Raw genomic sequence first — 15605 nt, forward strand, 5'->3', positions numbered from 1 at the left:
TATTTGGTTGATCTATATTAAAAGCTTTGGTCTGTTTCTCTCAGGTTTAATATACGTACTTTACAAGACCACACACCTCAATCGGAATGTATGAGGAATGCGCATATATTTATATCTGTCCCTACTTTTAATGTACATTCATGTTCATCCACGTGACATTGAAAGAACCTGTTCTCATGAGAATTTCGAGGGAATGCCTACAAAAATGGAAGGCACTTCAAAAGGCTTCTCTTGTAATCATTTTATAATTATATTTTCCCTCATCTCCTACCCATTTACATTTCTTGTATGGGTTTCTGGAAAACAGTCAAATTTGAACAAATATTGTGCGTAACTTTTTGTACAATTTTCCAAGTAAAGTCTTGCGGGAACACGTTGCGCTCGTTGCTCGACTCGGTAAAGCGCAAGTGGAAGGCGAAGGCAGCTGTCCTGGTAAATGTGGCTTTTTTTTTTTTTGGTCATAGGAGCACACGTTTGTTTTTTTTACATGTTCTACTATACAGTAATTTATTTGTAAAGTAGCAACTGTTTTATGTGATTTGATGTACTGTGATGTTACGAGCGAAAAAGCTACTTCCATTTAGAGACGTCACAAAGTTTATATCAAGAAAGTTTGTAAAGCCTTTTACCACATAGTCCAAGTTGCTTTGCTCTCACTTGCTGTCTAATGTGCTTTTCTGTAGTAGAAGCTGTCAAACGCACCAATCCCTCTTATTAGACCACGTGTTTCTTAGTCTTGGTCGCATACTTTTGGTAGCTACAACAATAACAACCTCCCCAGAAAAAAAAAAAACTTAGAATTTCACATGGGAAAAATAGATTTTAGATGGTGAAAAATATTGTTGCTTTGTGATTCTTCTTTGTCTTTTATTAAAAAAAAAGAAAAAAAAAAGGGAGCATTCTTCTACCTCTGTACAATTTATACCATCATGCAAAGTATGAATTAAATGTTCATCTATGTTGTGCTATAGAGAACATAACATTTAGAAATACTATCTTGAAGAGCAAGATTTCAAAGTGATTTGGTAATTTATGCGCAATATCTTTGTTCATCATCAAGCTGCGCCAGCCCGCTTTGACGCTATTTGAGGTAAAATAATTCATCCTGTCTCGTTTGTAAATCTAATTCCGGTACAAAGCACAGAGAAGTGTTACGCTTGATGTGGATGAGGTCACTGCAGAAGCGAGGATTTGAATTATTCGTGTGCTAAAATGCCAGACGTTAGTTTCACAGAATTTCTGAAAGAATGTGATGAAAAAACATTTTAATTCAATTTTTTTTCAATTAAAAAAATAAGAGAATCCTTTTATCCAAAGACGGGTTAATAAACAATCCATTACATACAAAGTGGAACATATGATGTGTTAGTTCTGGAATTTTGATGGTGAAAAATCCCTCAGGGTAATTGCGAAAAGTTTTTGGGAGAAGCTGGTCCCTCGGGTCTCTTCTCCTCCTTATTCATGCCCTCAAACATCAGAATTCTGCAATCAAAGAAATCACACGAAAATCCATGAGGCATTTTACAGTATGGAAATTAGGAGAACAAACTTCCTCGTTCTACTCACAGTTTCAAAATGGCATGTCTTTTTCCCAGCATCATATTTAGGAAGTCTGTATAACTGATTGTCTGGGATGCTCCTCCTGCCACTTCTGACATCATTTTTTTCAACTCCAAGTGAGTCTTGGCCAGGCCCAGTTTCTCCAACATTCGCTTTAAGCCCATCATGTCTAAAAAAAAAAAATTAAAAATATGTTATAGTCATTTCCTCATTGGAATTCATAATTGTAGTTTTACCTATATCGCCTTTGTCGTTAAGATCGAACTCCATATATTTGCCTGGAGAGTAAGAAAACATTTAGAACTGGACTGATACTAGCATTTTAGTGAGTTTTAAATTGTTACGTTTGAACATGTCAAGCTTGCAGGCGAGGTCTTCCACATCTGCATACTGTTCATCGGTCAGAAAAGCCTAAGGTAAGAAAATAACACCATTTATTTTTATTTTTTAAGATACTCAGCATTGTGTTGTTGACTTGAAAACGTTCCGGTCTCACCTCATTGATGGCATTTAGTTTGTCTTCTTGGTGAGACTTGAGGAGGCCATATGCTTTACCACCTGCCAAAAAAAAAATAAAAAAAAAATATTTAACAATTGAACTATTAGACAAATGAAAAATGAATCGCAAAATAACCAACCTTGAGCCTTCTCCATTTGTCCTGTGCGGAAAAGAAAATTAAACGCAGCCCGTTGTTGCTTCTCTAAAGTGAGCTCAAAGAGGAAGTGAGCTTCTCTTAGTTTTAAAGCCGCTATCAGACTTTCACATTTTTTCACAAGACTTGTGTTGCACAACCACGTTTACATACTGAGATGTACGTGTCATTCCCAGTTTAAGTGACCGCACATAATAAGTTTCTCAAAGTTTCAAATGCCGTCATTACAGGAACCACATTTTTGAACAATTTGAATGTACGTTGTTGGCCAAGATCCTTTGAAAATGTCTATTTCATAAAACAAATCTTAAGTAACCGAGGCTGCCTTCTTGTGCCACGTGATGACGTATTCATCATTGTGCACTGTTTGGAACCACAAAGTTTTGTATGTCGGGATGTCATAGTGATCTCTCCTATATCACTGTCACTTATTTGCAACCTTATCTTTAAATGATTGGAATGTATTTCACATTTCTGAGCTAATTCCACCAAATCAACTGGTTAATTTTTAAATTGACATTAAATTAAGCACACTGATGGCCTTTAACCCCCCCATAATTCCAAAACAACACCGAACGAATAGTTTCATTTTCATAAGCCTACACACTCCATTAAACTCTTTTCACCCACCTCCCAAAATTTGTCTTATAAATTTATAGATTTAATTTAAAAAGGCAGCTTGTAGCAAATAAGTGACTTTTTTTAAGGGTAAGGTGGATGCATATGCTGCTGGAAAACCACAATATTATAGTTTAGCAGTGATTAGTAAGTCAGTTAGTAGTTTATTTTTAAACTATTTGTCATTATCACTATCATAATACATAATATAAAGTTTTTGCCACTGGAAGTTTAAAATCATCCCAGAAGGTTGAATTGCAACGCAACTCATGTCCTTGAGATCACAGTTTTGTAATGTTGTAAATTCTCCACATAGTGGCAATGTTGTTCCCTTTTAAAGCTGTCCTGAAAAACAAACAAACAAAAAAAAAAAACTTAACATACTCAAGTAAAATTGGTTTGATAATATATGAAATGTAATGCATCACCATGAACCGAATTATGATGTTTTATTTTGTTCAACTAATATTGCATATGTATTAATTTGATATAGTTTTTATTTTTAATGAATTAAACATTTCCATGACATAAATGTAACGATACTGCAAGAATAGTATCAGTACAATAAAAATAATTAAATATGCTGTTTAAAACTTATATTGCTTAGTCAGCAACCTTGCAATCAATAATTGTACATTAATCGTGCAACACAGATAGTTCAAGACTTTAATTATTGTTAACAGGTCGCGGACATGCAATAACTTTGTATTCCTTGACCTTGAGTACAACACTAGCAATGCCCCTCAGGTCGGGCAGACGGGCATCAGTGGGAAAGAAGTAAAAATCTCTCAGCAAATAGCCTGTAAAAAGAAAAAGCTCCATTTTAGCAACTGACTCCCCCAAGCAGAGACGAGCACCTCCTCCGAAGGGGACCAAGGTTCTTGGGGAGGCCCCTCCTCCCTCCAGGAAACGTTCTGAAAGGCAGAATGATGATAATACTATATACTATTAAAAAAATAAAAAGTTCCTTACCTGGTTTGAAGTGGTGCGGCTCGTTCCACACTAAAGGATCATGGTGAGCTCCAAAAAGATTTGGAATGATCACTGTGTTCTTGGGGATGAAATAACCTGCAATACTATATAAGGATACTTTATGAAATTCAATTCAGCAGAAAATTCAACACGATTAACTGCTTCTTCTTTCTAACCTGCTGTCTCGTACGGCTCTGTGAGGTACGGCAAGAGGAGCGACGGGCCTGAGACGGAGCACTTCGTTGATGAGGGCGCTCAGGATGGGAAGTTTGTACTTCTCGCTATATGTGGGATAGCGACCCTCTGGCACGGTGCAAAGCTCTTCGTACACCTGCGTCTGGATCTGATGGGAACAGCAGAGGAGCAAATGAGAACAGACCAGAGAAACATCCATCCATTCGAACATATATGAGGAATGAAGACGTTAAAGTGACCTCGGGTCTGTGCAAGAGGAATGCTACGGTCCAGTTGAGCCAGGCCGCAGTGGTCTCTGTTCCTCCAATAAGAAGGTCCACAATAGCCATGTGGACATGAGTGTCTGTCAGCAGCTGTTGGACAACACACCAATGACCTACACTTAATGGATTTGGACAGCGATAGCCTGCCTTTAGCCAAATCTGCATATTCATGATGACTAAATGATTCTGACGAGGACACCAAAGGCATTTTGTCGTGATGTTAACCAAACAAATATCACTGTCTACATAATCATAAGAATGCTTAATTAATTTTAAATGTTGGGTAAATAATCCCAATTACCTCTCCATTCTTTGTATTGAGTCCCTCGAGTAAGCAGCCTGTGATGGTGCCTTCGGGTTTCTCGTCTTGTGACTGCACAAGAGACAAAACAGGAGATGACAAGACGAATTGTTTTATGAAGGATATTAACAGAAAGAAGCAGGACAAGAATTCTCCCAAATTAATGTTAAAGTAGGAACTAAGAGAATTTTTGTTTTTATTTCCCATGACAAATGACCTTGTAGTTGTTGAGATGTTTGAATATGATGTTGTCCCTCTTGGTCACCTCTTTCATGAGTCGGGAGAAAACAGGGTTGGGTAATTTCTTGGAGAACAAATGACATAGACTTTATTAGATCTTTATTTGAGATGTTTATCACTGACTTCTGAATGATTATTTCTTCAACTGACTCTCAGCAAAGGGAAGGAGTCCAGGGCGGAAATCCAACAGGAGCCCCATAGAGCGACAATCTCATTCAGACATTTGTGCAATTCCTGCAGCTCTGTTGATTTCTTGTCATACTGAAACAATTGATCAATTACTTAAAGATCAGTGCTTAAAAATTGATTCGAAGGACTTACTTCCTTTCCAAAAGTCAAAGTGGTGATCACATTACTGGCCGCCACTGTGAAATCCACAGAGAGATCAACGGCACTGCCTTGGTAGGCCTTCAGAACCTGCACAAGATCAATATTGTTTAGTCCACTGCCAATATCAAATAGCCCAAAAGCGTTTATTTTTTATTTTTGCTGTCGTGACTTGTGTTCTTACCTTGCAGAGATGCATCGCCTGCTTTTCAATCACCTCATGCAAAGAACGACGGCAGCATTGCATCAAAGCGCCGTGGACCAGGCGACGATGAGCTCGCCACTCGTCGTTGTAGTCTCCCAGAGAAATGGAACGCCCTCCACCCGACACAATACGTCCTGTGAAAAGGTAGGTTCACAAATCAAATCCTTAGATCTCCTGACTGTGAGGAAGACTTAGCAACCACGATTGCATTTACCTGTGAATGAAACGGGCCTGCCTGCAAAGTCTGACCATTTCTTCACCAAAGCTTCTCTTATGACCTCACTGCTGTTCAGAACCACCATGCCTGAAGAAAAAAAATAATGATGTGTGTGTACCATGCATGTTAATACAATCCATTTGAAGAAACATCAATCTTGTGATTACAAGTGTTTCCACATTTAAGTTGGTAGATGTGTCCGTAACGCTGCGCTAGATGAGTTAGGTGAATTGGTAGATGGTCGTGAGTTAGCTCCATCATGTTGCCTATAAGAAATCTGCTTGGAGGGCCTGAGAAGGACAAAGAGCAAAAAAAAAAAAAAAGAAGAAAGCTGATGAAAAACTGCATGTTTTAACAGTGATTTATAGGAAGACTATATATGGTCACTGTCCAATGAAAAGCATGCATCTCAATTTTATTTTCAGAAGAAACAAAAACATATTTAGACATGTTTTTCATTTCGAATTTTTTTTTTTCTGATAAGAATAATGTAACCATGACCATTTTTGTTGGACATCAAGTATTATTATGCAAAGAGTTACCTGGTGGAGGTTTTCCATTGGGAGAGTTGTTGCTTGATGCGGATTTAAAGAAAATTTGCAGGAACATTCTCACCAACATGAGTAGAATTACTCCCACAATGAACACCAAAAAGTCTGTTGGCATCTTGTGTCTGCCCGGATCCTGCTCCTTTTCGCAAAGCTTTTCCTCGCACTTGACGTCCTATTTATAGTGACCTAAAGTTGGTCTCATCATGATAGTGTGTGTGTATTTTTACCGCTCTTATCAAGGGGGTCTAAATGTTTTCTTTTTTACTAAATCTGTATCCTGCGAAGGACATGATAACACGCCCTTGACAACATTACAGATTTACTGGCAATGTTTGTGTTTGGTCCAAAGGAGGAGACACACTTATTTTCCCGTAACGGGATGTTTTTAATGTAAAACCAAACCCACATGTATTTCAACTGAATGAAACAGTGCATATTTACAGTAGTAGTGAGATGAGTCAAACGCCACCCTGAACTGGATGGGCCGGACAAAAAAAAAAAAAAAAAGTCAACAGATCAACAAAGATAAGATTCCGGTAAAGTGAAACACTCAGAAAACAAACTGTTGAAAAGTGATACACAACACTTCCTTCATTTGGAGTTCGTCTTCCGAGCTTGATCCCCCTTAGCCATGTGTTGCAGGAGAGAACCTGGACGGTCTAAACTTCATCTCAGTAAAGGGGATGGAAGAGTCTTTGCCTTTCCAGTCTATCCACACCACTCCCTGAATTGGATAAATCAAAATATTGATTCTGTTTAGTCAGTGCGTAGAGACATGGAGGAATAAAAGTCCAGTAACTGTTAACTCGACCTGATTATTTGTGTTGATGCCATAAAGGCCATTGAGGTTGGTTTTGTAGCAGTTCTTATACCACCAGCCTCCCATATAGGCCCGGGAACAGTGGATGCCCAAAGAGTCAGGATCCTTATCCCGGGTTGAGAACGGACGGTCATTGTGGTACTTCATAGAGTCACCTAGCCAAGAATGACAGTGTGTAAATTACCGTAAAGTTCTGCTGATAATTTACAATCTCAAGGAAAATATTTCACCTGCTGTTCCTGTGTATCCAGACACAGTGAGGGCAAAATAATTCTCCTCAGAATCAATGGAAAAGTTAGCATAGTGAGAATAAGCGGTTTCATTTCCGGATCGCAGGTCGACCCTCAAGCTGACAGGACCAATGCTGGTCAAGTTGTGCAGAATCTCATTTCCTGTTATGGTGGTCAGAAAAACAAAGTGAGATACAAAGTGTTCATTGGTGATTATTCAAGTAAACTTCAACTGTACCGAGCCAGAACTCTTCACTAAGGTTTCCAAAACCGGTTCTGTATTCACTCCAGGTCCTGTAGAAATCAGTTTTTCCACTCATTCTTCTTTGGAACACCTAGAAATAAAATTAGGCATCTAGATGACTTTCATTTTTTTGTGTTATTTAAATAGTTTGTTTCACCGTCCAACCGCCTCCATCAGTCTCCATGTCGCAGTAGACTCTCAGGACCTGGCCATCTTTCCCCTGGGGGTAGATATCTACCTCCCCAGACTGAAGAGCTCCATTCAGCAGCTCTTGAGAGCACTCAGTCGGGTAGGGGAAACGTAGCTTTCCTGTGAAATGGGTTGGAATAATTAATATTATTCCTGGAGTGGACGGACAAATTTGGATTCTGGTCTACCTGTGATGAATTCCGTGGTAACAATTGACGTGTAATGTCCATCTCGTTCGCCTTCTACCAGAACGTTATAGCGTGACATCGGTAATAGCCCTGTCAGTTTATACTCTGTGATGGTGGGCTCCAGAATTAGCTCCTAGTATAAACATCAAGATCATTACAGTAATATGTTGTGGATTCATTGTTTGGGAATAATAATCATGGTCTATGACTCACCATTGCCTCCTCTCCAACCACTTGGTAGATCAGTCTGTAGCTGTGATAAACCACAGTAGAACTTCTCCAAACAATCAAAGCAGAGCGTGCACCCACTTCGCTGGCTTTGACCACTTACAAGAAATAAAAAAAAAAATGGCTGCTTTTGAACCTGACTAAACAAGCTTGATCCAACCTTTGACTCGCCATCTCCTCACCATTTGCAGTAGTGAAACTAGTTGTAATGGCCGCACTCTGAAGACTGTCCTTCTGGCTTAGGACTTTGATGGTGTACACGGTGCCTCTCTGCAGGCCTCTCAACTGGTGCTCCACTGAGTTTCCAGACACCATCACGGTCACGGTGACATTAGGAGCTATGGGAAGGTGGAGACTTACTTAGCTGGTTTTGCAGTGGATGAACTTATTTCATTAGGACAGTTCGAGTTTTTGAACTTACTCTTGGAGGATTCGTAGCTGATGATGAAACGGTCTACCTTGCCCAAGCTGGGAGTCCATTGTAGCACTGCTCTGGTGTCTGTCACATTAATAGCTCGGAGGTGGGTTGGGGGTGCGGGAACTGCAGATGAGAAACGACACTTGCTTGCACCTAACTTTCAGAATTTGAGAGCAGATGTGGAATTAGTTTTTTACCTGTTGTGATAATGGACACAAGAGCATCACTCTGGATTCTGCCTTGCGTTGTGGTGACAGTGATTATATAGGAAGATCCAGCAGACAACTTGGAAAGAACCACATGAGTCTGTCGGGAGTCCAGATTTACTGAATGGGTCTCCCCTTAAAAGAAAAAGTATGAATTTATGCAATTCTAGCGGTTATGCATTTTAGTAGTCGCCATTTTTTACAGACCTGTGACAATGTGGGTGTACGTGATTGTGTAGCCCGTTATTGTCGTCTTGGGTTTGGACCAGGAGACCATCAGTGATGTCTCTGTTATGTTGCTAAAAACCATATCTGTGGCTGGCTCGGGACCTAAAGAAGAAAAACGAGGAGTGTTGGAGGCATTCAATGACTCTAGTCACAATGGTTGCATTTTGATTTTACCTGTAGTTGCAATAATTTTGTGAATCTTGGATTTTCTGTCCACTGCAGTTCCATATACGTATAGGACATAGCGTGTGTTTGTGCGAAGGTTACTAAACTCAACAGATCGCACATTGCCAGGCACCGCCAGCATGATCCTCTTGGTTTCTGTTTTACTTCTTGATGCTACGACTTTACTTGAAGAGGAAGTGCTCTCCTTGTGTACCTGGACCTCCATTTTGTTTTTTGCTGCCTGAACATTCTCTCCCCCAAAAGCTTCCTCTTCAAACTCTTGAAAGTCCTCCTCATCGCCTTCTGCTTGTGGTTCTCTTCTAATCACTGTGAAGTTCTTGAACATTCCTTGTGGTGCTGACCATGAGATGATGAAGCTATGGGAAGAGATGTTTACAACCTTCACAGAACCCAATCCTCCTGTTCTTGTCGCACTCGTCATAGAACCGCCATGGGTAGTTGTTTGGCTCTGGGAAACTCGAGCTTTGTTCTCTGAAGTAGCTACAACCGAGGCATCCACGATGTATTGACTCTTCACTGTGACACTGCCTTTTCCTAGCTTGCTTGCATCTGTGGTATCGATAGAAGTATGTACAGTTGAAGTATCTTTTCCTTTTCCAGTTTTGGCATCTACAGAGACCACTGTATTGGTACTTCTACCTTGCCCAGTTTTGATAGCATCTGAGTGCGCAGTACTGCCTTGTCCAGAACGTTCTGCTCCAGTATCTCTCTCATTTTCAGTCTTGCTAGCATCTGTCTTTCTGTCGTCAACGTAATGCACAGTATGTCTGCCTTGTTCAGTCTTATGAACGACAGTTGTAGTTGCTCTGCCTTGTTCAGTCTTGCCATCAATAGAGTGCAAAGTTTTAGTAATTTTCAATTTCCCAGTCTTACTAGCATCTATGTTTCTGTTGTCAACCACCTGGGTAGTCATAGCATGTCTACCTTGATCAGTCCTTGCAACAACAGGATGCAATTTGATGGTATCCCTCCCTCTTCCAGTCTTGCTAGCATCGGCAGAGTGCTCGGTTGTAATATGTCTGCCTTGTCCAGCCTTGCCATCAACAGAATGCAAAGTTTTCTTGCTCGAATCTGATTTTCTGTCATCACCAGAGACCACAGATGTGGACGTATGTCCGGTTTTACCATCCGTTACTGAATATCTCCCTTGTCTGGTTTTGGTAGGATCCATGTTTATGTCTTCAACAGTAGACACTTTTGTAGTACCTGTTTGTTTTTCAGTGTTTTCATCAACAGAGTGCAATTTTACATTTTTAATCTGCTTTGACCCTGCTGATTGAGTTAAATTCTTTCCAGTGACTGTGAACTGCTCCTTGGTCTCCTTTCCGGCCAAGGTTTTGTTTGTTGCCACAATCCTGGTAAGAATTTTTCCCAATTTCGCTGTTCCGTTTAAATTGGTGACACCACTCTGGGTTATGTTGGACTGAGGTTCATCTTTGAGTTGATCTGATTTTGAATATGATTTAACCACGGTTCCTTCTTTGATCATTTTAAAGTCTGTCTTTTTTGTACCTGATGTCATAGTTTTGCCTTTTTGGGACTCCTCATGCTTTCTGGCTTCATGCTTCAGCAAAATCTGGCCAACAGTAGGGACAGTAGGCTTTGTGGAACCTTTTATCGTAATTCTCTTCTCAGAAGCATCCACATTTATTTGTGCATTTGCAAGACCTAATTTTGCAGTAGTGGCTAACTTTGATTTCGTGTCAGTCTCCTTGGCATTAGTTCCCTTCTTCTGGTCCTTCTTTTCCAGTTGCACCTGCGCTACCATTTTTGTTCTATCCTCTATATGTTCCTTCATAGTGGTTCTTTCTTTATTCTCTTTCTGGACCTCTGTGTCCAATTTTACCTTGATCGTCCCTTTGGCTTCTCCTGGTGTTACAGAGCAGAGGAATCATTGTTAGATGTGGATTTAAGATCAATACATTTTTGTCACATTTAGACAATCACTTACTTTTATTACAGTCGGCTCCTCGTGCACAGGTACTGCAATCTGGGCCCATGAATCCTTCCTTGCAGATGCATTTTCCTTTCTGACATTCTCCATTGTCACTACAATCATTTGGACAATTTGCAGAACACGGACCTGATTGGGAAACAAAAATAGTTTTGTCATACGAAAAAGCAGAGCCGAGTAATCATATAGGGTGAAATCTAATAACCATACATTTGTTCTTCATCGAAGACATCTCTCTCTCCAACCTGGCCAAGCGTCCTTTCAACTCAGCCATCTCGGCCTCACAGCCGCCAGTACAGCCAGTGGGGATCAAACTGATCTTATGTGTCATGACCAATGGAGTACCAGGTTTTAGGCTCATCTCATGCTCTTTGGTGTTGCTTGATTCACAGTCATTAGCAAAAACCAATTTGATTGGCTGTGAAGGGGCAGTCTTTACTTTAGTGTCGCTGGGAGCTTTGTTTACAGTTGCCTGGTCCGCAGAGGTTTGGTCTGTGAGTTTGGAATTCTTCACATCACTGGTAGAAGAAGATTTGACCACAATTGTGGGATCAGCAGTGGATGTGATCCGAGGTTTTACAGTTGCTGGGGTACTGGTTGCAGCGGCCTTTGCAGCTGTGACAGTTGGAACCTTCTTCAAATCTTTGACACTTACAGTCTGATTCTCATGGACCATGGTCTTCTCTTTGACAACTGCAGAACCGCTGGTTGTAGAGGCCTTTGCTGAAGTTGAGAGAGGAGTTTGGACTGTTGGGGCAGGCCTTTCTTTAGTGTTCTTCATTTCTCCGGTGGAGGGAGATTTAACAACAGTCTGATTGACAGAGGCTGAGAACTTGTTTCTGGTGGTTTTAGTCCCGCTGGCTGACTTTGTGGATATTGACTGAGCATTTTGAACTGCGGTAGGGCCTGACTTGACTTTGGCAATCTTCCCATTGCTGTCTGAATGAGATTTTTCTAAAGCAGTCTGATTGACATTAAGTTGGAGTTTGTCTTGAGTGGTTTTCGTACCGTTGACTGATGCTGACCTTGTGGATCCTGACTGATCATTGAAGGTTTCAGTGCGTCCAGGATTGTCCTTTGTAACCTTCACTTCATTGCCTCTTGTGGATTTAGCTAAACTTGTCTGATTAACTGACCCTGTGAGCTTGTCTTTTTTGGTTACAGTTCCACTCACTGTAGATGTCTTCACTGATGGGGTCACAGTGGTCGAGTTTACGGTTGGTCTGGGTTTACCTCTGGTGTTTACTGTAGCGTTTATCACTGGAGGTTTTTGGTTGGGGAGAGGAGTCGGTAAAACTGTTTGATTGATGTTTGGATTTAGGGTGGGACGACCGGTCAGTTTGGCGGGACTGCTGTTTTTTTGTTTTGGAACGGTGAAAGCAACATTGGTTTTAGTCAAGGCATTTCCTGCAGAGTTTCTCTTCTGATTGGTGCTGGTTTGAAGTGAAGCAAATGGTGTGAGAAGGAGGAGAAGTCCAAGCGTAAACAACATTTTCAGGCAGTAACCAGAGATTGACTTTGGAATATCTGTCTGTATGTTATTCTTAAGATTATGAACTTCTTCTTCTGAGGGGTTGAGCCAGCTTTGACCTACAAATGAGAAGAAAGTCATTGCTTGTGTCTTCAACTACTTCAACTATTTCAAATATTTTTGTTAGCTTATGTATTTCTTTCTTTGCTTTCATCTTCAATTCCTTAAATCCTAATAATTATTGCCTACTTAGATACACTGGAAAAAAATCATTCTCAGTATTTACGTAGATGGCACTAATGAATAGTAAAATACAGTTTTTATTTTTTCTCAATTTTTTAAGGGTCTTTAAACCTAATTATATGTTATTTCATTTACTTAAAAGAGATATACAAACATACAATATTAGTATAAACATATTGATCAGGATTTTCTTTGATTCACATTTGATCAGAACCTAGTACGCCATTTCCAAATAAGGTAAACCGAAATATGAACTGACATAATGTGACAGTGTTCCGCCTCACACCTATAATAGTTCATTCATCTGCTTGCCTGGGCCATATTGGATGGTTTTGAACAGGAAGCGAGAAGTCTGATGGTGAACCTGAGTGGAGAACTAACAGTGGGGGACTGTATAGAACTGTGGGACATTGTTTGTCTTTCACTCCACAGAAGCTTATATAAGCCTCTGCAGCCACGACCAATAAAATCCACATAAAGAAATATGTCATACCATTGAATGGAATCAATAGAATGAATATCAAGTCAACAAATTGCAACACCTGATGACCTACATTTTTTTTTGTTCACCAATTAAATGTGTGTGTACTTCATAGTAAGTGACTGCACTGAAGCGCACCAATTTTAATTCTAAAATAAGAAAACGCAAGTTATAAGTTCATTTGCGTTACTTTTACACACTGAAAAATGTGTGCACCAAAAACAATTACTGAACACGTTAATGGATTGAAAGACCCCCCCCCATTCAATTACAAGACTTGTGTGCGCATAATATGCCAACCCATAAAATTTGAAATTGCAAATATTGATACAGCTTTTCACTCTCAAAATCCTGCTTACATTAGAAGTGTATATAATTTCTCATGTACAAAATCCACACTATACATATAAATTTGATCAAATATTTCGACAGTTAAAAGACGTCAATTCCAGTAAATTTCATTCCCCACCCCAACTGAGCATTATGGGGGTCACCTACCTGTTTGATGATTTTTATATCTTATCTCTGTTTGCCTCCCTCCATTTGATTGGAAAATTGTATGCTGACTTGCAGGGTGGGAGCGAAGCAGAAGAAAAATGGCAAGGGATAAAGTTCGCTTCTACTTAAGGGACCCCCACATCCTCTCTCTCCAACTCCACCCCCCAGTGGTCACACTTACTCAACCACCTCTGAAAATATTTAAACTCGCCAAAAAAAATGGGTAGATTTCCATTGACTTAAGATCTTTAATTTATCTCGGGAGTTTTATTGTTTACCAATATTACAATTGAGATCACCCTTTAAAATGTAATTTCGTACACCATCATTTATGTTCAATTCAATTTACAGTTGGAATATTGTCATTTAAAACTTGTTTTAAAAACGTTACGCAATACTACGTGCTCACTCATCTATGAACAAACAAACATATAGACATATATACATATAAATGTATATACACAGTAATTGAATGAATGTCCGGTGTGAGAATCATGATTCAGCTAAAATACATAACATAACACTGCAGGTATTCAGTAGCCACTCTGTGGGACAGGAATCTCTCGCTATATGAATCGGTCGTCTGTTGGCATTAATGAGATGTAACTACGCCACCGTTATGTAAGAGACCATTTTAAGGAATGTGGTGTGGTTCTGCATCTTGGACCAAAATGGCCACCCACCATCCCTCCTTTTGTAAACCACATGAAGACAAGTTAGTCCAGGCTTTGCAAGCAAGCGGGCATGAGTGACATTTTGCAGAGGTGCAACAACATTTCCAGCCACTGCCACATGCAGGCCTTTTAATGATTAATAATTAAGACTATTTTGATCACAGAGCACATTCATTGAATTATGGTGTCTTTTTTTAGATGTATTTTTCAATTAAAAAAAGTGAATGAAATAAAATGGTACTGAAAATGAAATAAATAATTGAGTAAAAGGTATAAAACTAAAAATATTAAGACTAAAAAAATATCCATCCATCCATCCATCCATCCATCCATCCATCCATCCATCCATCCATCCATCCATCCATCCATCCATCCATCCATCCATCCATCCATCCAGAAGTGTCCAATAAATTTGGCTCTCCTCATCATGCCCACGTCTCATAAGTGCAAATTGCACCACTCTCTCCCCCCCATCTCACTGCCGACCCTGCCCTGGCCTTTTGGGAGAGGCCCGACCTTAATCAACGATATTCCACACCTGACAAAATACAAACAGCCTTGGGAAAACATGCATATTTGCCGTGCCATATGTTGCTAAGCTAAAAACTCAAAAGTGTTATTGACACGACTTCTGGCGAGCCAAAGATCAGACAGAATATAAATCCAAGATTTCACTCCACACTCTCAGAATTTATTGGGAGTGGTAGATGTTTTATGTTATTTAAATATACTTACTCCTTAGGTCTGAAGCAGGGAAAACACCCAACCAAATCCAGAAATCAGATGAGCTCTGACGTTCCTTAGGCGCTGTAATGTCACTTCCAGTCAACAGCAAGTGGCATGATGGCCGCCCCCGGGATGCATAAAAATGCTTGATTCATATTCCACAATCACGACATTAATCAGAACGTCATAGAACATATAATTGCAAAGAAAAAATTACATTGATTTCCCCTTTAACATGTAAAATCTAATTCTTGTCTGTCAAAAGAACGTTTCTTTGTACGTGCCAAGATTTACCATCTTGCATTGACTTTTCGGTTTTGCAGCTGACTAATGTTTCTGGCATATATCCTCCTCAGATTCAAAGGTAACAAAATGTCTTATGCTCGGAGGGCCAGGACAGAGCAGCCATTGATGGGTTTGCATTGAAGTGATGCTCAAGTCCTCCCATGTTGCTTACTTTGGACTGGGCCTCTGAGATTAGAATAATATCAGCACATAAGCCCTCGCTTGTTCTTCACT

At 39.9% G+C, this 15605-nt stretch overlaps 3 protein-coding genes across 3 annotated transcripts; all 3 read right to left on the bottom strand.

Moving 5' to 3' along the window:
* Positions 1–1248: 1248 nt before the first annotated feature.
* On the bottom strand, positions 1249–2348 carry LOC125975598 (allograft inflammatory factor 1). Its single transcript, XM_049731369.2, has 6 exons — positions 2199–2348; positions 2057–2118; positions 1905–1971; positions 1797–1838; positions 1567–1729; positions 1249–1482 (listed from the first exon to the last, which is right to left on the bottom strand). The coding sequence occupies exons 1-6, from the start codon at positions 2212–2214 to the stop codon at positions 1398–1400; spliced, it is 435 nt and encodes a 144-aa protein (XP_049587326.1). The 5' UTR covers positions 2215–2348; the 3' UTR covers positions 1249–1397.
* A 1126-nt stretch (positions 2349–3474) lies between these two features.
* Positions 3475–6321, bottom strand: cyp21a2 (cytochrome P450, family 21, subfamily A, polypeptide 2). The gene is given in 12 exon segments (XM_049731376.1): positions 3475–3745; positions 3804–3907; positions 3980–4146; positions 4238–4351; positions 4563–4634; positions 4780–4866; positions 4953–5063; positions 5124–5219; positions 5314–5468; positions 5549–5638; positions 5719–5841; positions 6094–6321. Coding segments are annotated over 12 exon segments (1581 nt in total). The 5' UTR covers positions 6308–6321; the 3' UTR covers positions 3475–3497.
* Positions 6322–6463: 142 nt separating this feature from the next.
* On the bottom strand, positions 6464–13784 carry tnxba (tenascin XBa). The gene is made up of 15 exons (XM_049731163.1): positions 13687–13784; positions 11204–12583; positions 10991–11122; positions 9028–10908; positions 8833–8955; positions 8617–8760; positions 8423–8542; positions 8184–8339; positions 7987–8099; positions 7774–7906; positions 7554–7705; positions 7391–7487; positions 7153–7314; positions 6914–7077; positions 6464–6826 (listed from the first exon to the last, which is right to left on the bottom strand). Exons 2-15 carry the CDS (start codon positions 12483–12485, stop codon positions 6728–6730), a joined length of 4758 nt encoding a protein of 1585 aa, XP_049587120.1. The 5' UTR covers positions 12486–12583; positions 13687–13784; the 3' UTR covers positions 6464–6727.
* Between the last annotated feature and the right edge of the window lie 1821 nt (positions 13785–15605).

Source organism: Syngnathus scovelli, chromosome 9, assembly GCF_024217435.2.
Source record: "Syngnathus scovelli strain Florida chromosome 9, RoL_Ssco_1.2, whole genome shotgun sequence".
Lineage (NCBI taxonomy): Eukaryota > Metazoa > Chordata > Actinopteri > Syngnathiformes > Syngnathidae > Syngnathus > Syngnathus scovelli.